General features: G+C 37.6%; 3 protein-coding genes across 8 annotated transcripts; all 3 read left to right on the top strand.

Annotated features, from left to right (window-relative positions):
* The first annotated feature begins 825 nt into the window (after positions 1–825).
* Positions 826–2439, top strand: LOC121259661. Its single transcript, XM_041161327.1, has 2 exons — positions 826–1260; positions 1498–2439. The coding sequence occupies exons 1-2, from the start codon at positions 1033–1035 to the stop codon at positions 1960–1962; spliced, it is 693 nt and encodes a 230-aa protein (XP_041017261.1). The 5' UTR covers positions 826–1032; the 3' UTR covers positions 1963–2439.
* A 1918-nt stretch (positions 2440–4357) lies between these two features.
* On the top strand, positions 4358–8443 carry LOC121259660 (probable mitochondrial adenine nucleotide transporter BTL3). Its single transcript, XM_041161325.1, has 4 exons — positions 4358–5153; positions 6600–6903; positions 6996–7463; positions 8097–8443. Exons 1-4 carry the CDS (start codon positions 4687–4689, stop codon positions 8163–8165), a joined length of 1308 nt encoding a protein of 435 aa, XP_041017259.1. The 5' UTR covers positions 4358–4686; the 3' UTR covers positions 8166–8443.
* Positions 8444–10381: 1938 nt separating this feature from the next.
* On the top strand, positions 10382–19120 carry LOC121260832 (transmembrane protein 135 homolog). 6 transcript variants are annotated; one of them, XM_041162868.1, is made up of 8 exons: positions 10382–10873; positions 10982–11122; positions 11253–11480; positions 14351–14558; positions 16826–16962; positions 17746–17826; positions 18515–18581; positions 18663–19120. In XM_041162868.1, the coding sequence occupies exons 1-8, from the start codon at positions 10563–10565 to the stop codon at positions 18960–18962; spliced, it is 1473 nt and encodes a 490-aa protein (XP_041018802.1). In that variant the 5' UTR covers positions 10382–10562; the 3' UTR covers positions 18963–19120. The 6 variants fall into 6 exon arrangements, with proteins under 6 accessions (XP_041018802.1, XP_041018803.1, XP_041018806.1 ...); XM_041162871.1 differs by having other exon boundaries at positions 10839–10873; positions 10982–11070; positions 11248–11480; XM_041162869.1 differs by lacking the exon at positions 10982–11122 and having other exon boundaries at positions 10383–10873.
* The last annotated feature ends 4087 nt before the right edge of the window (positions 19121–23207 follow it).

Below are 23207 nucleotides of genomic sequence, written 5' to 3'. Positions count from 1 at the left end.
ATCATTACGTAAATATGATGCGTACATATTACAGAATGATAGAATGTGTTAGAGATAAGAACAAAAAATTTAGAATGTGTTAGAGATAAAAGAACAAAAACTATATGCCTTCCTATGTTACAGTTTATAAAATTATTTTTATTATAAAATAAATATAACGAATATCATAAAAGTACATCAATTGATAATTTATTTTTATATAATCTTTTTGTATCTGCTTAGCTCTTTAATAATAAAGGTAATGCATGAGTGTAACTGTGTTTTATATGCATGGCTGAAGGGGGGAGAGCTTTTAAGTCGTCAGTTATAATTTCGAAGAGTACCCAATTGTGGAAGTAGGAGTTATTGTCCACGTTAAAGAATCCAAATAGCATTCAAAGCCTTACTTCCTTCAACTGTCTACAGACTCATCACATTTATGAACCTTCCGCACCTCTACCTCCACCTGATCTACCTCTTCCGGTCCATCCCCTCCGCACCGCCACTCATTAAACCAAAAATCGGCCTTTCGGATTTTTTGGATTTCGGCTTTTAACTTTACCTTTCCATTAATTTGGAATCTGATCTCGTGCCTCGATCCGAATTCACCCTAATATATATATATATATATATATATATATATATATTTAGATAGATAGATATAGATATCAGCAAGTTTTGGGCGGCATCAAAATCAGGTGGTGGCAGTTTAATTAGTCAGGAAGGGGTTGGGAATTTGACCGATCGAGAGAGATCAGGGGTAGGCCGAGCTTGATCTCATTCAAAGTTGGTTAGGATTTCACATCCTAGAATTTAAGAGCAGGCTTGGAGCTGCATGCCCAAGCAATTGACGAAGAGCCAACTTGGAGGCACGTCATGCATAGGAAGGCGGCCAAACACCCTTCCATCCATTTATCTCTCTTCCAGTTTATACTTCAACTCAGCCTATATAACCAGCAAAATATTCTCATCGTTCCATCACTACTACTCTTTCTCATGTGAACGAGAGAGAGAGAGAGAGAGAGAGAGAGAGAGAGCGAGCTTTTTGGATTAATGAAGCTAGCTATGGTCTCCTTGAAACCAGTCCTTTCTCCTAACAGAAGGAAGTCGATCCAAGAGTTTGAGAACTTATCGAAGAAGAGAAAGTTGGAAGGTTCCCGAGAAGAACAATTTTTCGAGAAACGATCAAAACGGGAAAGCACGAATTCCATACTTGACATCGAGCTACAGTACCTCGAGACTCCATTACCTCTAGAGTGGCAACGGTGCCTAGATATCCAGGTATTACCCTATATATATACACACGCGCGCGCCAAGTTATATATTGATCTTTCAATTTACAATATTTCAAGACATATACTCGATCCTTACGATATTAATTAAAACTTCCTTAATTCACATATAGGTACTTACCATTCTCAAGCCAGAATTGTAGTATAATAATATACGTACGATCCGGGTTAACTTTTATTTCGCCATTCTTCATATATATATATATATATATATATATATATGCAGTCAGGTCAGATACACTTTTACAACACGAGGACCCATAAGAGGACGTCTAGGGATCCAAGGAGAAGCCCTGAGCCAGAGCCAGCCAGTCCGGACGAGCATATGAGCTTAGAGCTCCAGTTGAGTATCCTACCCTGCGAGTCGCTCAGAAAGAGCCATGCGGACGACGACAATTTGATCAACAGGCCCGCACTTGGTTCGAGTACTACTGATCATCATCAGTTCATGGAATCCAACGCACAAGTAGAGATCAAAGGCTTGGGAGGCTCCGCGCGTAGTACTCCATCGTGGTTGGCATTCGATATTGGGGATGATCAGCACGAGATGGTAGCAACTGTCTGCATGCGATGCCACATGTTAGTCATGCTGTGCAAGTCCTCTCCTTCTTGTCCTAACTGCAAATTCATTCACCCACCAGACCAGGGCACTCCAACCCTATTCAAGAGAAGGTGTACCCTCTTTTGCTAGTACAAAACAAATTAAGCATAGTTTAATTTGGCTTCATAAGGTTTGGTACGTATCTGCACCAAAGCACGTATGTTAGGCCTTCAAATCCATCTTTAAAAGAAAAGTATCTTGCTAGAGAGGCACCTGATCTATTGGAAAGAAATGACTGCTCTAAGAGAAGATCAGAGAGAGAGATCGAGTTTAACTAATTAATATGTAAACAGTGTAAATATACAAGTGCTAGCTTTCTCTTCCTGAGTTTGTCGAAGACTCGCAAAATTCCAGTGTCGACGGTAGATATTTACGTCGATAAATGCCAGAAGTAGAGTAACTTCTTCAGGATGAGAATACATGATCCAGCCACAGATACGCACGTACACACAAACGTTCCAAATACCCTGCATGAGAATCCGAACCATAAAGATGTAACCAGTACTAATATTAATTCCATGTTTCCTATACATATGCAACCCATATAACTATATGGCTTAATTTATTATTTATCAAATCGAAGTAACAATTAAATTGTGGGCCATTTTTTTGTTTCCTCTTATAAGTTGGTAAAACGGTACGGCCTGCAGGTGTAGCATGGATGCATGCTTTCTTTCAGAGAAGGAGATGTGCTACTCATTATACGGTCCACACACCACACATTAATATTTATTTTTAATTTTTTAATTTTTTAGATTTTTAATTTTTTTAAATTTAATTTTATTCTTCTTAAACTAATTAAATTATTCAATTTATCATCCATATATAACACATTTGGTAAGAGAAAAAAATTAAAAATTAAAAATTAAAAATTAAAAATAAAAATTAATTTAGGGTAATTGAGTAGAATATATGGATTTTTTGGTAAGAGAAATTATCGAGTTTTGTTACTGAATTAATTTAGGAAGAATAAAAAAAATTAATTAATAAAAAAATAAATAAAAATAATTATGATGTGTGATGTATGTAGATAAATAGTAAAACTTGATTTAACGTACCTGTTTATTTACTTGGATTATAAGAGAACTCAATAATTGTCGTGGGTTTATGCAATTGTAACCACTCGTCACAACAAGCTGGGTTGGTCTTTTAATTTGAATATCATTTCACAGTATATAATCCTTGAAATATGATATTAACGTGTACATGATCAGATGCCTAATAATTTAATTGGATTCTTATTGATAGGTTAATATCTAATAATTTGCTACAAGTTTTTTGGACAAGAAAATACCATATATTTTGCGTCAGCATACTATGATCAAATTATTCATCAACAAATAAATTTATTATTTTTTGAAATTGATTACGGATTAATCAACATCACTATCGTACAATAAAACGAAAATGATATTTATCATCCTCTCGAGTCTTTAACTACCATCTTCTAATCATCTTCTTATACGATGAAGATAAATAAATGGTAATAATTAGTTTCTGAATCATTTGATATTACATTAAGAGGATGATACAATGATGATGATTAAATAATGATAAATAGTCCTTTTTTTTTTTAAAGAATAATGATAAATTTATAAATAATTTACAACTGATTTTACAGAAAGTCAATACAAATACAAATATATGATTTCATTACAAGTAAATTCTAAAACTATATATCACCTATTTAATGTAATTTATAAAATAATTAGAAAAGAGTAGTGAACACCGTCTGCTGAAAACTCTGCTCTTTTTCGACAATAAAGATAAAATAGGATTATTAATATGTTTAGTGAACGAGATGAGATGATAAATTTGTAAATATTAATGAAATTGTTAATTTTTAAATAATAGTAAAATAGTTTGAATTATGATGTTTTATTGAGTTTTGAAAAATGAGAGAGAAAAAGTTGAATAAAAATAATATTATAAATTTAAAATATTATTAGAATCTAATTTCTTTAATATAATTTTTGTTTTGTAATTTGAAAATGTTAAATTATTTTTTGTGTTTTGTTTGAAAGTTTGACAAAATTGTAATGATTATAATAAAAAATAAGAAATTAATAAAATATTTGTATTTAAGTAATATTTGAAAAGAAAATGAGATTCACAATCAAGCCACAACTCTTCCAAAGAATCCTCGAGTTTTTGAACGGTATCCTTCTGTTATGTTTATTTATAGGCCGATTGTGTGACAAGGGTTTCAAATTCAAGTAATGATGCCCACACAACATATTTTATAATATATTTTATAACACATGTTGTAAAATAAGGACATTTTTATAAAATGATGTTAGTTTTATAAAGTATTTTGTAAAAATATCTATCTTTTTAAAATATTGTTGTGTAAAATATTGTGAAAAATAATGTATTTATATGTTTTTTGAAATTCAGGGGGAAGGATCGTCAAAAAAAAAAAAAAAAATCAGCGTGAAGGGACAAATACAACAACGGGCATATATAGGATCACCTTTGTTTCTTCTTGGAAGGCTCGCGAGGGAGTTGTTGTCTGTGGTACAAAATTTCTGAACAGGTGAACGAAAATAGAGATAAAAAGAAACTAAACAAAACGACTTTTGAGTCGGTCGAGGAGGGAATTCCGCTTTGCGCCTATGCGCGGCGATGGAAGCAAAGTTGCCGAATACGCCATTTTCTTTCTCCAATGCTCCAACTCCCAGTTCTGTTATCCCATTCCCTCGTATCCTCCAACCATATCGCTACTCTCTTAAGAAAGCCTAGGAAGCTCACGTCTTCTACATCCAAAACCCTAGATTTCCCAAGCATCTCACCCTACTCTGCTTCGCTCGCAAAATGCTGCTAGGACTGGACCTCCGCTTTGGCAACTCTTACTCACAAGAACAATCTAATTCTTATGATACAAATCTGCTTTGTGAGATAAATTCCAATTTGAGTTTATTTGTTAGCGGCGGGTTGTTTCTCGAACACACGATTCCTTCGTCATTCATTAACTCAATTTCGTCCAGAAGTTCTTCAGTTGGTTTGCCGGGTTCGGTTTCTTCTTGCATCCGTGGTCGAAAGCCCGTGGTTTTTGGGGCTTTTAGGCCTGAGAAGAACGTAGGGTTTTTGACGGTGAGCTTGAAGAGTGATGGGTTTGTTCGGGAAAACGGACAGGAGGGGTCCGAGAAGTCGTCGACACTCGAGGGAGCCGATGCGGTTGTTGAGCAAGGAAAGAAACCGAAGCTCAAGTTACGGGGAGGCTATGCCATGAACACCACCATGCATCTATGGGCTGGTGCTGTAGCTGCCATGGTCTCCAGGTGTGTGTTGGGGTTGATTATACTTCATCTCATTTTGCTATCTCTGCTTACATCCACATTTCTTACCCTGACAAAATACTCGTAACTCTGGTGTTGCAAGAGGAAACTGTAGTTCTGTTAGAGCCTATTTTTTGGCCTTCCTAATCGTGTGTGGCCTTCCTAAACTGTTAATGACGTCTAAATAAACATCCCTTCGGTGTATTAGAAGAACAAGCGAAGTTTTATTTTGAAAAGTAAAAAAAGAAGTAAATATTTACTTCTGTTGGTGTTAGCTTCCTTTTCCTATATTGCACTCTGCACCACCAAGTTTGGATATACCAAGCTGCTGGTAGTGGTATAGTATTCCCGTAGCCCATTGTCAGCAAAAGGCAAAACATAGATAAATATATACTCGCAGCCTTATATTCACTGAATAAGGAACTTGAGCTGGCTAGATTTAGCCAGCCAAGAAGATGATGGACAAATTTATTATAGATTTAGCTAGTTTGATGTAGATGTTTTTTAAGCAAACTAACTAAAGTTTGGCCAAAATTTAACGATGCCTAGTTCACTACTAGTGCTCTTATAAGTCAATTTTTTAAGCCACGTAAAAAAAAAGGTAGTAGATGGCAATTGGAGCTTTTTTTACAGCTGGTGTAGTAGTACTCTACACGTTGGGAACCAGACAAGAAGGCCCTAGAAGGCGCAAAGCCACAGGTGCCTCAAGCCGGATTTGAGCCATGCTTAGACCACAGCCACACTAGTAAATTCAATAAATGCTTAGGTGGCAAATACACCAGTCTAAAGTGAGTCTATATTCGAATTCAAACCTAGGACCTACAGTCAATCAATTATTCTGCAATTGCGCATTCTTATGAACTATATTCAAGCATCCCTGGATGGAAACTATATTGCTTTAGCAAGTTATACATACAATTTTGTCTGGATTTTAATATTTTACGTGCTATTTACTCAAATATGAAAGCAAAGCATCGTGCTAGGCATGTGAGCAAATTATACATGTGCTAGAAAAATCCAGTCAACTGTCTTGATGTAGGCAGGGAAAATTAGAACATAGATAATTTTTTTGCACATTGTATATATACTAGTGTAAATGGTGTAATATGCTGATAATGTTTGGTACTGGGCACCACTGATAACTCATATTTCAAAAGTGCAATAGCCTTGACTTGTGACGTGGTACATGTCATGTCCGTTCTGCATGGTTCATGGCACTTAGTGAGGGTTTCCTATAGGAGGTTTGTGCTTCTTCCACTTTTGGTTGCCTGGAGTGATAACTCAAAAATGGATGATTTTCTACTTTGCATTTGGAGACATTGTGAATTAAACTAATGAATATCTTCTACCAAGGAACATATAATTAGATCAAATCATACATAGTTGTTTTGGTATCATTCAAAATTTCTCTGTAAACAAATGAATGTTGTTGAATATTGTTGATTTCAGGACCTTCGTTGCACCACTCGAGAGACTGAAGCTGGAATATATGGTTCGCGGCGAACAAAAGGATCTTTTTGAACTTATTAAGACTATTGCAGCTTCTCAGGGCTTGAGAGGATTTTGGAAGGGAAACCTTGTCAACATTCTTCGTACAGCTCCATTTAAGGCAGTTAATTTTTATGCTAATGATACATATAGAAAACAATTGCTGAAACTGTCTGGAAACGAAGAAACTACAAATTTTGAGAGGTTTTTTGCTGGTGCTGCTGCTGGAATTACTGCTACTATCCTCTGTTTACCACTTGATACTGTATGTGACAACTTGGAATTTACTCTTCTGCTTGATTTAAGCCTGCATTTATATCTGAAATCTAAACAATATATATATACACTGTCTTTTAGATCAGGACCAAGATGGTGGCACCAGGTGGGGAAGCCTTGGGTGGTGTTATTGGTGCTTTCCGTCACATGATCCGAACTGAAGGATTCTTCTCTCTTTACAAGGGCTTGGTACCCTCCATTATAAGTATGGCACCTTCAGGTGCTGTTTTCTATGGTGTGTATGATATACTGAAATCAGCATATCTGCATTCACCAGAAGGGAGGAAGAGAATTCAGAATATGAGCCAGCAGGGGCAGGAACTGAGTGCTTTAGACCAGCTTGAGTTGGGACCGATTAGGACATTATTATATGGGGCTATTGCTGGTGCTTGTGCAGAAGCAGCTACTTATCCATTTGAAGTTGTGAGGAGACAGCTTCAATTGCAAGTCCGAGCAACTAAATTGGGTGCTTTGGCAACTTGCGTCAAGATAGTTGAGCAAGGAGGAATCCCGGCTCTGTATGCAGGACTTATTCCTAGTTTGCTACAGGCACGTAATGCAAAAATCTTGATCTACTCTAAAGACTCTGGCTGTTGATCTGTGCAATGCTTTTAATTTCATAGGTTTTCTTTGGTTATTTTTATGAAAATTAAAAAACTCTGATCATTATAGACCTTCTGGAATCTTCTGGGGATATTGGCTCTGGAAGTTATTTCTTTAGATCTCAGGTCTGAAAATACATTACACCATTTCATCTTACATAAACACGAACAAAGGGATTATAAGGTGGCTTTGCTCCTTCAGCTGGTCTCTCTTCCATGTCCTTTTGTCTTTTCCCTCCCTGCTGTGTTATATCACGTTCAGTTATTTCCTCTGTGAAGATGTGTGGCCCTGCCCTACAGTGGTCAATTGGCTTTGTCGTCAAACGTGGCTGCCTATAAAGCAACCGGCTTATCATTTATTACTGACTCAACCATTTTTAAGAGTTTTATGCGCTTATTTGGCTTCAATTTATGTATTCAGTTGTACGGTGTGCTTATTTTAATTTTGATATTTTAATAATGATTTATCAAAGTTTATTTCTTCATGTTCCTTTTCAGGATCACCTTTTCTTTTAAATTTCTTGCTAACAAGGTTTCTTGATTTTTTTTTTCTTTTAATATTGATGTTGTGCATATTCAGGTACTTCCTTCAGCTTCAATAAGTTACTTCGTCTATGAATTCATGAAGATTGTTCTCAAAGTGGAATGAACAAGAAATGATGGATCCTCTAGTAGAATTTGTTGGAGATTGTACAGCGACTCCAACGGATATAATTTAGATTGGTATGCCATACTTTCCCCCATTGATGTTCACTTCTTCAAGGCAGAAGCTACTTTGCTCTGTCCTCACCACACGGCTACATCTATTTATTCTGTGTTCTTATTGAATTGCAAGATGGAAATAAAATATCTTCCAAGATATTTAGAGTAATGCAACAATTACTTATCAAAAATAAAAAATAAAATAACTTCCAAGATGCGTCGACATTCTCCTGTTCTAAGCCCTACAACTTACTATTTTTTCTTTCTTTCTTTTTCAATAAGTCAGTCTTTCATATAATCTAATGCCTAGGTCACTGCCCAATTGTGACTTTCATACAGTAAGAAACGTAATTTGATCAGTAAAGTTCTTATTAGATTGGGCATGTTTTAGGCTTTAAGCATATTATCTCATTTGCTTAATACATATATTTTCGAGATGACCAAGAGCAACCAAATCAGAAAATGTACACCATGCCCACTTGGCAGAAATTGTATTGTGTTACCATTTTGCGACTAGGATTGTGTTAATAAATGCAATTAAATTGAATTCCGTCAAACACCGATTTAGTAGTTAGGTACATGTAACTAGATCTGGCTAACTTGCACAAGATTAGATCTGGTGACAGCCTTATCCTCTATTGCCGGTTACCTTCATTTGAGAATTAGGTGCAGAAGAGACCAGAGGAAACTCAAAACCCTCTAAACTCTCGTTCTTCTTGACTCTGCCACTGCAGTCTGTTAGTTAACTTGCCATTTTGTTGGTGTTGATACGAGTTTGATTTAAACCTGATGTGGCTCTTACTTGGTTTAGTTGGTTTTACTCCACGATTATGATCTAGACCTCATGTATCCCATTAAGTGATTCAGACTCTGTATTTGGAACTTACTGTTTTATATTGGTTGAAAACCAAGAGGAGTGAAAACAGCCATTTTGGATCTCCCATAAACAGGAAACCATCCCATTTCCTGATTGCTCGTAGCATGCATTGCTTGGTGAAACTCTTTATTATTCTCTGAGTGTGACGTTCACCCACTCCGCAACTACTTCCTCTTTGTTTTTATCGCTTGTAGCCTTACCTTGAGATGGAAATAATAAATCGCCTTAACTCAGGGCATGTGTTTGATCGATTGTAGATTTGCCTGGTCAGCCGAAATTGATTCGACTGCAGCGAAAAATGCTACTTGTCATTTCCACACCACCAAATATCAATGTGTGATTTGTCATTTTTATATTTTTATTTAAATGCACATATTTACACATCAATGTGTCTTTAAATAGAAAGATAAAAATGACAAATCAAATTATATGTGGTGTAGGGGATGATAAGTAGAATTTATCTTCGACAACGTATCTTCCAACCACCACCAACCAAGCCCCGCCCCCAAGTCTTGGTATTTCGAGCACCCTAAAAATATATCGGAGTAATGTGGTAGATAAATATAGGTGGGGTTTGAATAATGAGATGATTTTAGATGAAAGTTGAAAATTAAATAAAATATTATTTTTTAATATTATTATTGTTTTGGTATTTGGAAAGGTTGAATTGTTTATTATATTTTGTGTGAGAATTTAAAAAAATTGTAATGATGAAATGAGATAAGATTAGATAATCCTTTATAGACATTTTGTACTCCTGTTTCAAGAAACATGAGTTTTTAATACATATATCGCACATATTCTTGGAATACACTTACAATTTTTTGACCTAGAATTTTCTACAATTTGAATAAAGATAGACATAATACGTAAATTTCGTAACATTAAAGTATTGGTCGTGAACGATGTGGATCCTGGTATTAAACACAGTGAAACTCAAATGTTATATCTACGTATACCTATTCTATAATAAAATAAAATAATATGATCGTATCTTTGGTTTTCAAGAACCATTATTAATTTTTCCAATGGATTAATCATTCAATGTACTAAACCTGCCCTTAATTTTTATTCTTTCGATTATAATATTTTGAAGATCCAAAAAATAAATGATCTCATCTAAATATATAACTTGATACATTTAATATATGAGCTTAAAAACTATGTTCTAAACAAAATTAAGCAAATTAATTATTTCACGGGCTTGATTATTATGTCATATGACTCATATTAATATAAACCACACACTGTTCTTGGCGAAATGGAAAACTGCCTTTCTTTCAACCCCACAAATAGGAATTGATAGCCGAGCCTTTCACACGATCCGTACGTTATTCACTCGACCTATCTATAAACTCAAACGCCCCTTCTTCTCACTTTCCGTCTTTTCCCTTCCGCTTTCAAAAGTTCCCACCAAGTTTTATCGGTTACAAATCCAGACCCCTCGATTTTCCCTGATCCGCCAGCATGCAGCCGCCCGGTGAAGAAACCTCCCGCCGCTGCGCGTGCTTTGACGGAGAGAATTGTTGTTTTCACGGCGATCACGACCGATCCAGTGATCCGAACTGCCAGCATTGCGGAAAATCTGATAGGTCGTCTTCATATTCATATTCTTCGCCCGCATTGGATTCGATTCTGTTGACGGACTCGGAGAAGCTACGGAGGATTTTCATTGCTTCCGCTAAGGGCTTCGCAATCGGAGCTGGTCTTAAAGGTGGCCTTGCTCTCTTCTCGATCCTTGCTCGATTGAGGCGACGAAAGGTTCTAACCTCTCTCAGGTGAGATTCGTTGAATATCAAATCTTCTGTATTTTTTTTAATTATCCTTTTTTATGAGTTTATTCTTACTTTTTATTTAATATTTATTTAGTTCTTTTTCGGGTTCAGGAAAGAGAGTGTGATTACGAATAGTGAAGCAACTATAATGGCTGTGAAGGAGACCTTGAGATACGGTCTCTTTCTTGGCACTTTTTCGGGTACATTCGTCTCTGTGGATGAGATTATTGGTTCTTTTGGTGGTCATCGTAGGCATGTCTTATATCTTCTATTTGGTAGTTTTTGCTCTCTAAATTGTTTGAATTTGAGACATCTTTGTTTAATAAACTTATCAGCTTTGGTGCTCGTATTTGATGGGTGGACTGTTGTAACTCTAGTTCAGGACTGCGCGATGGAGGGCTCTGGTAGCGGGGGCAGTGGCAGGGCCTTCAATGCTGCTGACAGGGTTAAACACACAGCATACGAGCTTGGCGATGTACATACTTCTGCGCGCTGCCGTCTTGGCCTCACGATGCGGGATAAAAAGCAAGCGGTTCTGGCAAATTTGTAAACCTCTGACGTGGTCGCATGGTGACATATTCCTCATGTGTCTCTCCTCTTCACAAATTTTGTATGTATCCTTACTGCCAAAATCATTTTCCATTAAATGTATAGCAGATTTGCAGTTTTTTTAGCTTTTAAGATTTCGATATGTTTTCATATTAGGTTGTTTTCTGCATATATTTCTGGCGGTGTATTGTGAGGTATAATGCTACTACAAACTGTATAAAGTTTGCAAGACCTTGCGATCTTTTCAGAAGATTTATCAGCTGATATTCCAGCTGAGAATAACACGGCAATTATGATCTTTACTTGGCTGATAAAGTATGTCCAACAACTATTTGAAAATACCTATGTAGATGTTTGATTGGTGGTGCGAATGGATTAAATATTGTGTTTCGACAACTCAGTTTTCGGTCTTAGTCAATGGAAAATCTTGTGGTTTTTTTCAGCCTTCGAGGGGTTTGCGACGAGGGGATCCACTATCACTATTTCTCTTTGTTTTAGTAATGAAGGCTTTGAGTTGCATGGTGGAGGCTGCCGTTATGAGGGGATTTATTGCTGGTTTTTCGGTGGGCAACAACAGTAATGGTGTCAGTTCTATTTCTCACTTATTATTTGCGGATGATACGCTTATCTTCTGTGATGTTGTTAGCGACCAGATTCAAACTCTAAGGGTAGTTTTGTTATGTTTTGAAGCTGTTTTAGGACTTAAGGTAAACTTGGGGAAGTCAAAATTGGTACCGGTGGGGGTTGTGATTAATATTGCTTCTCTAGCAGAGTTGTTGGGCTGTAAAATTGCTTCACTTCCTAAGAAATATCTTGAACTCCCCTTGGGGGCGCCATTTAAAGCAAGAGTATTTGGGATGGGGTGGTAGAGAAGATTGAGAAAAGATTATCGGGGTGGAAGTGGCTATATCTATCAAAAGGGGGAGGTTAACACTTATTAAAAGTACACTTTCCAATCTTCCTACTTACTATCTTTCCCTCTTTCCATTACTGGTGGGAGTGGCTAACCGTATTGAAAAGTTGTTTAGAGCTTTCTTGTGGGGTGGCATGGGGGAGGAAATCAAATTTCACCTTGTAAGTTGGCAAAAGGTGTGCTGTCAGATTGTGAATGGGGGATTAGGGGTGTGAAACTTGAGCATCTTCAACAAGGCCATTCTTGGTAAGTGGTTGTGGAGGTATCAAATGGAAGGGAACTCGTTGTGGAGAGAGGTAATTGAACACAAGTATGGTAGTGAGTAGGGGGGCTGGTGTTCTAAGGAGGGTAGGGGGTCATATGAAGTAAGCCAATGGAAATTTATTAGAAAGGGATGAAACACTTTTGAAAAACATTTAAGGTTTGAAGTAAGTGATGGAGCAAGACTCCGCTTTTGGTTCGATGCTTGGAGTGGGGAGTGCCCTCTTTCCATTGTCTTTCCAGTCACATTTAACATGGCTGGAAATCAGCAAGCGGCAGTTTCAGATTTGCTGTGTTGTGCCAATGGGACGGTAACTTGGAATGTCTTTTTTATTAGAAATGCTCAGGATTGGGAACTTGATGAGATGACAACCTTTTATAGTTACTTGTATTCAGTAAAGGTAGGAGGAAATGGGGGTGACCGTATGTTGTGGATTCACACGAGGAGAAAAAAGTTTACTGTTAAATCCTTTTACAAGGCTTTGACAGTATAACAGCCCACTTTCTTCCCGTGGAAGAGTATTTGGAAGGCACTAATTCCGTCTAAAGTTGCGTTTCTTATTTGGACAGCTGCACTTGGAAAGATTTTGACGGTTGATAATTTAAGGAAGCGGGGTATGGTGGTCATGGAGTGGTGCTACATATGCAAAAGGAATGGAGAATCGATAGATCACTTGCTTTTACATTGTGAGGTGGTGGGGGAATTATGGGCTGGTATCCTTGATAGAGCCTGACTGAGTTGGGTAATGCCTAAGAGTGTGGTGGAATTACTAGCGTGCTGGAACAGGAGGCATATCAGTGCACAATTGGTAGCAGCGTGGCGTATAATACCTTTGTGCTTAATGTGGTGTCTATGGTCGGAAATGAATGATAGGTGTTTATCAAACAAGGAGCGTGCAGTGGGGGAAATTTGAATTTTTTTTTATAATCTCTCTTTTACAGTGGTTTTCTGCTATTGTATTGAAGGGTGGGAATGTCCATGAGTTTCTATCTTCTTTTCAGTTCACTAGAACGTAATTAGGTGTCTCACTTTGTATACTTCCTGTATACTTGGGCATTGCCTAGTTTCATTCTATTCAATAAAGCTACTTATTTACTTATAAAAAAAAAATAATAATATGCTGAATTACTTTATACCCAATATTGAATGAGCTATATTAAATTTGACATTCCAAGTGGCTTAACTGGTAAATATGTTGGGTGTCGTGCTATCCCGTTAAGCTCAAACAACTTCCATGCCTACTTGGACTTGTAGCTAGTAACTATCTGCTTGAATATGAAAATTATGAAGCTATGTCCGACGAGTGTTGGGTGCCATGTTCAACTCACAACATTTGATGGTCAACAATTATATGTTGCAAGAGAGAGGACAAACAAAGGTGAAAGACACTTTTCAAGTCTTGAATTAAGAAACTTTGATTTCATAAGAGAGAGGGAAAGAAGGGATCATCTAAGATATTTATACCATTCCCCATTTGGTTTTAGATGTATTAAATCATAGTGAGGCAGTGTTTAGGGTTTTAGATTGTCAAATTATAGTTATGATAAATGGAATTTTTGTTCCTACTTTTTTGGGCAAAAAAATACACGGTGGACTAATTTGGCCATGCAAAACTTCCAAATTGAAGAAATGTATTCTTCTGATAGGTTTATAGGTCAATAGCTGACTTCAAAATCTGTTTTGATTGATATGTTTATAAAAAGGCAGTTGATTCCTTTTTCCTATTATACATTCTAACCAGAATTATGTTTTCCAGGTCTGCTTACATATTGAAGCAAGAGAGTCTGCCTCCATCATACAAGTCCTTTCTCAACAAACATGGTGGAAAGGATTCCATTATCCTCGAAGGTGTGAAACAGATTGCAAGTGGCATGCCTTTGACGAACTTGGAGGAAATTGAGAAATATTTCAAGGCCATGGGCACAGACATCAAACTAGATCCAAAAATGAAGGTTCCCTGCTCGGTATGTCCCAGGTTTATTGTATATTTTTATTTTATTAAGTGACCATATCATGCATTTTTGTACATGGATACACCATTCAGTACTCAATTGGACAATGTGATAAAAATTGGGTGCTCAACATTCTACAAATGATGCACAATCTAAGGCTAAAGTTCCTTTACTTTCCTATTTTGGTAAATGACTCCTAACTTTATTTGTAATATTGTGTTTTAAGTTCTCACTCCTAGCACTCCAGTTCAATCCTGTGTGGCATTTTAATGATATTATTCTCAATTAATCTGGCTTTCAGAAAAATGGATGATTGATCATTCAAAATGCATAGATGTACTTGCAAAAGTAGTTGAAATTGGAGTTCCCAAACCCCAAGGGATTGGCCCAAGTGGTGAAGGCCTTGGTCTTTGGGTATTACTCCCTTCAAGGTCCAAGGTTTAACACCTCATGGGTGCAAACAATCATTTGGGGCCACACCCCTGGTGAAAAGCCAGCGATTTAACCAGTTTCGTGTAGGAAAACTTTTGAGGGTGCGGTGCACGGGACTGGGGTTTACTCTGTAGGGGTGAGTCCAAAGGGCCCTGCCTTAGAGAGGTTCCTCGACATAAGGAGAGAGAGAGAGAGAGAAGGAACTCCCAAATACATAGATTGAGTAGATAGGATTCTTCAAATGGCGGGGGGCGGGTGGAGATATTTATTCTCCCACCCAATGTATTATGCAAATTTCCTGACAACTGGGACCTTCGAATATGAAATATGTCATTTTGCTTTATTATTATTTTTGCTTGATCATTCAAAATGCATAGATGTACTTGCAACAGTAGTTTGAAATTGGACCTCCCAAATACTTAGATTGAGTGGACTGGATTCGTCAAATGGAGGGGGAGGGGGGGGATATATATTCTCGAGTCCTTCTATACAACTTCTGCACTGTAGCTCCACACACCAGGTGACGTGGAATTTTTTTATTTTTTTAGTAAAAGGTTGAAAATTAAAACCAAGAATCTGCATTTCCCCCATCCCTTGCATTCCCCCTTCACCCAGCGTTCGCTTTTCTCCCACCCAGCTTGAATCCCTTCCGTAAGGCGCACAAGCCAAACCTTTCCATAAATCCATCTCTCTCCATAAATCCTTGCATAGCCCACGTTCTCTTCTCACCGCTCAAATCCGGATCTCTTCTCACCACATGTGACAAATCACTTCCGCAAGGCTTCGTCGACAAGATTTCCTCTTTTCACTGCTCGTCTGGGTTATTAACAGATGATGAACCAAACCGCATTAAAACGTTTTTTCATCGTCTAGGATATTAACAAAAGTTAACATTAGATATTAACAGGTAGTACCCTTTCCATTTTTTCATCGTTTGGGATATTAACAGAAGAATAAATATAGATAGAAGCCATTGTTGAGAGCAACCATTTTGCACACATGATGTGGCATCATCTAGACCACACATCTCCCAAGTCTAAAATAAAAAAGTAGAGAACTAAAAGTAATCATGTAGTGAGTGCAAAGTGTGCACTGCTACAGTGGCTTCTCTCTAGCATTACTCTTAACAGAATCATTTAGAACCATACATTCTAATGCTTGATATTCCTACACAAAAAATTTACTCAAAATCAACAAAAAAAAAACCCTCACGTAATCAATGTTACTGTGAAGTGAACAGCAGATCTGGGAATCTGGATTCTCTGCGTCGTTTGGGTTTCTCTGTGGCGTTGGGGTAAGGGGTGAGGGAGAAGAGTCTGGGTCTGAGATCTGGGGTGAGGGGCATCAAGGTGATGGGAGAGGGTTTGAGTTTGAGAGTTCGTTGAGGATCTGGGGGTGAGGGAGAAGAAGGAGAAAAGAGCGTTGGGGTGAGGCCGACGAGGGAGAAGAGGAAATCGAAGGCTGGGGTGAGGGGCGTCAGTACGAGGGAAGCTCGGAGAAGAACCGTGACGTGGGTGATGAACCGGATTCGCCACGTGAGGAGTGTGGTGTGTGATCCGCAGACCGGGGGTTGAGTAGATTTATTCTATATTCTCCCGCACAATGTATTATGCAAATTTCCTGATAACTGTGGCCTTTGAATGTGAAATATGTCATTTTGCTTTATTATTATTTTTACTTTGATGTTTCTGCACCATCCATTTAGCGTGCAGATCCTCTTCAAGGGGTATATAACGTAGAATGACATATATTTACTTTTCACTTTTAAGTTTGTTTCTCATTGCTATAGTCTACTTTGCTCGCATTTTATGCATACTACTTATATTTATGTGTTTAGCTGGTTGCAGATTATACATGCAAATCAGTCATGCAGTTCACATGTTCTTTCTTTTTTCCTTCAAGCCTATAAAAGAGCATTACCAGTGTATCTTCCAGTATATTTGATTCCTGCACTGATAGTTCATCGTCAGGGCCTCTTGAAAAGGTGACAACTGGTTATTTTTCCTAAGTCATCATTTACTTTCTTGGCTTAATTGCTACAAGATATGCATTATATTGTCTTCTGGTTCTAATTGCTATAGAATGTTCTAATTGAAGTTTAGTTGGCATTTCATGTGAAAATTATTCTGTATTGACTACATCCTAAGCTCATATGGTTGCCAGAGTTCCTAGATGTACTTTTATATTAACATGCTAGTTAGCTACATGGCTGCATGAGTTTACTATAAATTCTTGGCATGCCTTCGTAGTTAAAACAATATTTTTGCTTTAGCTTACTATAATGGAACCAAGTTTATTCACAGTTGTTTGTTACGTATCTTTATACAGTTGTTCATATTCATATACATATATATATATATATAAAGTTGTTTCTATTCATCCGTTAGCTCCTAATGGACTCATCTGCAGCAGTCTTATATAAAGCTGATGTCTTTCTGTGAGACTGACGAAGTCAAGTTCGAGTACTACAAAAATATTTTTTAGTTACTTTTTTCTCTGAACTTTTTTCTGCATTATAATTACAGTTTCAGCTCCTTCTTTATTTCTCCTGCTTTGGGCTTGTTTTTATTTCAATTAACAGTCTAAGTTGAATTCAGGACCCAACCAGTTTTGAAGATGACTCTGGTCCTTTTGATTGTGCTAAGAAGACATTGTTTTTTGTGATTTAATGTGCTTTAAGTTTTTATATATACATAGCGGGTGTTTTTGCTGTGAACTAATGTTCTGCTTGTAACATTGGCCATGAAATCTGTTTGATTGGTTGCAGGCCTTACACGATATTAGGAAAAGGTCTTCTTGGCACTGCAAGATCAAGCTTGTTTCTATCTGCATATTGCTCATCTGCATGGTTAGACTATTTTTTTTAATCATTTTATGCACTGTCATGATACTATTAATTTAGTTCTATTTTTACTTTTTGATTGTAGTTTGTAATCTGGTCTAAATTTTCTTTTTACGTTGTTTGTTGCTAGCTCAAGAAGGTATTTGGTGACATGTGAGGCTTATAAATTTTATGTCTACATTAACACATGAATGGCATGACGTTATGAACTGGTTGTTTGCGTATATTGTCACTCCAAAATGATAAATGATTGGAAATGCTATATGAGTATTCTTATTGTTAACAAAGAAAAAGGAATGCAGAGAAAAAAGAGAAGTTTAAATACTGCAAAAGGATTCCAAATACTGAAAAAGGATTCCGATCAAGTAACGGAATGTGACATAAATAATCATGAAACTTCTGGCATTTCTGCTTATTGTTACAACAAAGAAATGCTATTCTTTTTTTCCTTTTGTGTCTTTCATCTTTCTCTAAGTTTTGGTGGGCCTCAATAAAAACTTATTGGTCAGTGATCAAACTAAGTTGTTTTTGCAAGTCTTTTGCATTACATGAAGTGGTCCAATCTTTTTACTTACTCATTGCATGTATCTTTAAAAGTATCTTCATTTTAGCTCATACGAACATTTGCATTGTTCACTGTATGAGAATAATGAACTTGAGATATTCAGAGATCCCAATTTTATTGTTTTACCAGGATGTGGACTTGCTTGCTCTTCAGGATTTTCAAGAGATGTAACATTCCAATGGTGGCAATGGGAACAGTACAGGACTAACCCTCACCATTTTAATAATAACAAGTTGTATGCTTTTGCGTTACTTCTAATCCTTGTGCTCTTGTGCAGTTCCCAACTGGCCTGGCATTGGCCATTGAGAAGAAAAGCAGGCGAATGGAGATATCACTCTACTGCCTAGCACGGGCTATTGAGAGCTTCTTCACATGCATGGCTGAAGCCGGATATCTGCCACAGTCGAAGAACTTGAAGAGAGCTGATGTGGTGATATTCAGCTTATCAACTGCCATCATAATGCACTGCTATTCTCAGGAAAGGGAAGTATTTCGATCAAAATACTTGAATGTTCTTGATTGGGTGTTTGGCGTACCTCCTCCCCCTTGTGAAACCCCGCGCTGCAAAAATAGTTAAGAATCTCTAGTTTTCTTTCCATTTATGTTTTCCCAAAATGAGTCCAGGGAAGTTGCTTATAGCGATGAGGGGTTAATTTATATATTCTTCAAGTAACCATTCATGCTTAAATTTTGGTAACTATTCATGCTTAAATTTGATTAGACATTTTTTTTTTTGTCTGTGCCATCTTTAAACTTGCGCCAGAGGTACAAATTGTGCTTTCAGAATGTCTTCTGGTGGCTTTCTCATAGCATTGGCAATAGTCTAGCCATTACTAAGTCTAAAGTTTGGCTAAAATCTTAATTTTTTGCTATAATATCAACTTTTGATTAGGTGATTCCACATTAGACTAGTCATTATAAAGTTAAAATAATAATATAATATAATATTTTTCATTTTTTTTATTTTTTTTTTTACAAATGCAATTTATATATTTCTTAGATCTTCATGCTTTGTAGAAATAATGTGTCTACTCTATCAATTAGTAGAAATAATATGCATGTCATACATGTTTTACCATTCAAAAAGAGAGGGAAGTGATGAAATAATTAAATATTGCTTTCCATTGTGAATAATAGCTAGTCATGTTTGGAGAAGATTTAAGATTTACTATTCATCGAGTCTTAAGCTTTGGACTATTGGCTAGTCCAATATAGAAGTTTTTTCTCACATCTAACTAAAGTTTGGACTTGTATTGACATTTGGCCAGTTCATTGCCAATACTCTCAATACTGTAAATGACAGAAAACCGAGAGCTCCATTATTGTATTGAAACTTGAAAGGAAGTTTCGTTAGGAAAAATCCTTGGTTCAGAACTCAGAAGTGCCAGATGGCCTGGAAATCACCTGAAAAAAATAGCACCCTCTCCTGGAACCGACATGCTCTGCCAAAAGCCCTTACATGGCTTGTAAACATTAGGCATTTCTCTGTGCAATCTTTTTGAGGTCCATGATATTTCCATAAAAAATAACAGAATTAGAGCAAAACACAAGGCGTTTCTCTTTGCAGTGTTAGATGGCCTGCATCATAGGGGTGATACCCGCCCCCTACGGGGCGGGGCCACCCCTCCCCCGCCCCCCGCCCCCGCATATGCGGGGGTGGGGAATTTCTCCCCGGACCCCGCCCCCGCATGGCGGGGGCGGGGTCCCCCGTCCGTTGGGCCGGGGTGCGGGGGTGGACCCCCACCCGTCCGCACCCCCCGCCCCATACTGGGCCTTCGGCCCAGTACATTTTTCTGGGCCCTACTTGGCCCCGAATCGGTTTTTAGGCCACTTTGGGCCCAGAATTCATTTTTGGGCCATTTGAGCCCATTATTTAGATTAAAAAGTATATATATTTAAAAACAGGAAAAAAAATATATATATATAAGGGATATATAGAATCATACATTGAACTATTACGTTATTAACTAATTAAGTAGTAATCATCACTAAGGCACTATGCTAAAATATTTTGTTCACAATTATACAAATTAAGAGAACTAATAAACTATTACACTATTACAAACTCCTCTAAAAGAAATAAATATTACAAATTATACAATTAACTATTGTAGCAACATTACAATCAATGTTAAATGAATAAAATCATAATTTTTCAATTTGATCAATTTGATTTTGGGGTGGAGCCGTAGCGGTGAGTTCACTGAGTGGTGAGTTATGTCGATTGCTGTGAGACTGAAAATCAAGATCATAAAAGTCAATAAGTTATAAAACCTGAAATATTAATAAGTTAAAAATAAAACAAATTAGAATTAAAAAGTTATAAAGATGAAACAAAATTTTAAATGCAAAAAACAATTATGGAAGAAATTGTGCAAAGTGCAAACCATGACAATGGTGGGTCCAATACAAAGTCATACTGCATCGGAGGTAGCCGTAGACGTCGTCTCATGTATCACTATAAGTATTAAATTTGAAATCAAATTAATGAATACCAATTAAATGAAAATAAATAAATTAAAATAAGAAATTATAAAATGAAATTAAAATAAATACCAGATCCAAACTGATCATCACTATCCTCCTCGACGTCGGCCTTCTCATACTCAAGAACATCCGGAACATGAATTGGAGTTCCCTTGATCCAATTCTGCGTGCAAATCAAAGCCTCCACAGTGGCAGGAGCTAATGAACTCCGAAATGAATCTAATACACGTCCTCCCGTGCTAAAGGCTGACTCTGAGGCTACTGTGCTAACAGGGATGGCCAAAAGTGTGCGGGCTATCTCTCCAAGGATGGGATACTTCACGGCATTCACCTTCCACCAACTTAATATATCAAAATCTCGGGAAAATGGTAGAATCTCTGCTGCTAAGTATCTGTCTATCTCTGACTGAGCCTCTATAGAACTCCGAAGGAAGGGGGTCTGCTCATACCTCTCACCCCACTCCAATCTACGTCTTTTCCCAACCTCGACTTCAGGAAACTGTGAGCTTGAGGCTGAGGGGGTAGGTGTAGGTGCCGCAATATTACCACCCCGCAGGGTGGAAAACTCATCAAATAATCTAGTAAGGGTTTCCCGAACCCTTGCTGCAATAAGCTCTGCCCATACTTGCCCGTACGCAAGGCCCAATCCAAATATCATGCCATCCAACTTATACCTCGGGTCAAAGACGACAGCTACATATAACAAAATATTAGCCTTCGTTAAATCTCCCCAATACTTGTCGTACTTTGTCCTCATAATCAATGACATCTCCCGCATTCTAATGTGACCACCCGCGACCATGTCATCTAATTCTTCTTTTACCCTACATATTTGCTGACATACAATATTGGATGTAGGGTACAAAGTTCCAGATAGCCTCATGGTGACATCGTAAAAAAGCCTCAAAAACTCTACAAAATTAGTTACAATTTCCCAATCATCCTCTACGGGTTTCCCCAATCCCCCGTGATCATCAAAATATTTAACATATTGGATGTCTTCGTCACCCAATAATGTAAATGCCAGCTTATATTCTTGGGCCGCCTCCAACATCAGAAATGTTGAGTTCCATCGTGTAGGCATATCAGTACAAAGGCCCCTCTTAGATGTTAGGCCCGCAGATCTCGCAGCAACCTTGAATTTGTCCAACCTCGAAGGAGAAGATCTCACCCATCTCACAGCAGTCCTAACCCGAGCAATCGAGTCATGAAGATCTCTCAAACCATCAGTGACAATCAGATTCAGAATATGTGCCGCACATCTCACATGCAGACACTCACCACCCATGAGTGTCTTATTTGCCTCTCTAAGATAGGTCTTTAGATGTCCCAATGCAACATCGTTAGACGAGACATTATCGACTGTGACTGTAAATAAAAAAAAAAATGATTTAAAAATTTGGGTTTCTTACGGCTTACCTTCGGAGATGAAGAGAGATGAACCGGAGAGAGAGAGAGGTGATGGACCGGGCGGCGGCTCACGGCTGCGAGAAGTAACTCAGAGAGAGAGAGAGGCGAGAGCGAGGCTGCGCCGCTGCGAGCGAGAGTGAGAGCCGAGAGGTGAGAACTGAGATGCGAAGTAGGGGGAGCTGCGTAAGGGACGAAGGGTTTCGGTTTTAATTTTAAACCCAGGCATGAAACGACGTCGTTTCATGCCTGGGTTTTTTTTTTTTTTTTTTTTTTTAAATATATGTAAATAACGTATAATATATAATATAATTATATATAATTATAATTATATATATTATATATAATAATATCCGCGGGGCGGGGCGGGTTATATCCGGGGCGGGGGTCACCCCAGCCCGCCCCCGCCCCCGGATGTTGCCCCAGATGCGGGCGGGTGGCCCCGCCGCCCGCATCTGACGGGCGGGGTGATCCGCCCCGCCTAACGGAGGCGGGGCGGAAGCGGGTCGGGGCAGCGGGGGCGGGGCCCCGCTGCCCACCCCTACTGCATCATGCCTAGACTTCTGCACTTCTTCTCGGACGGATTGAAGCTTGACAATACGTCAAAGATTCAAGATTGTTCCGAGTCATCGGACGAGGACTAAACCTGATTGTTCCAGGAATTACTGACAAACTATGACGTATCAAAAAAAAAAACTAGGGTTTAGCCTTGAACTCGAACGTTCGTTTGAAAACTTAATTCATCTTTATAATTTTTTTCAAATTTTAATATAAAATATAATAAATAATTTAATTTTTTTAAATTTTAAAATAATAATAATTTTAAAAATTAATATTATAATAATATTTTATCATTCAACGTCTAAACGTAACTTAAAATAATTTGAGCTGAAAAAACTGAAACGTCACCTATTTTGCGCATAACTTT

The sequence above is a fragment of the Juglans microcarpa x Juglans regia genome, chromosome 4D (genome assembly GCF_004785595.1).
Source record: "Juglans microcarpa x Juglans regia isolate MS1-56 chromosome 4D, Jm3101_v1.0, whole genome shotgun sequence".
NCBI classification, from domain to species: Eukaryota; Viridiplantae; Streptophyta; class Magnoliopsida; order Fagales; family Juglandaceae; genus Juglans; species Juglans microcarpa x Juglans regia.
The sequence above is the reverse complement of the archived record's forward strand: the minus strand, read 5'-3'. Positions and strand labels throughout refer to the sequence as shown.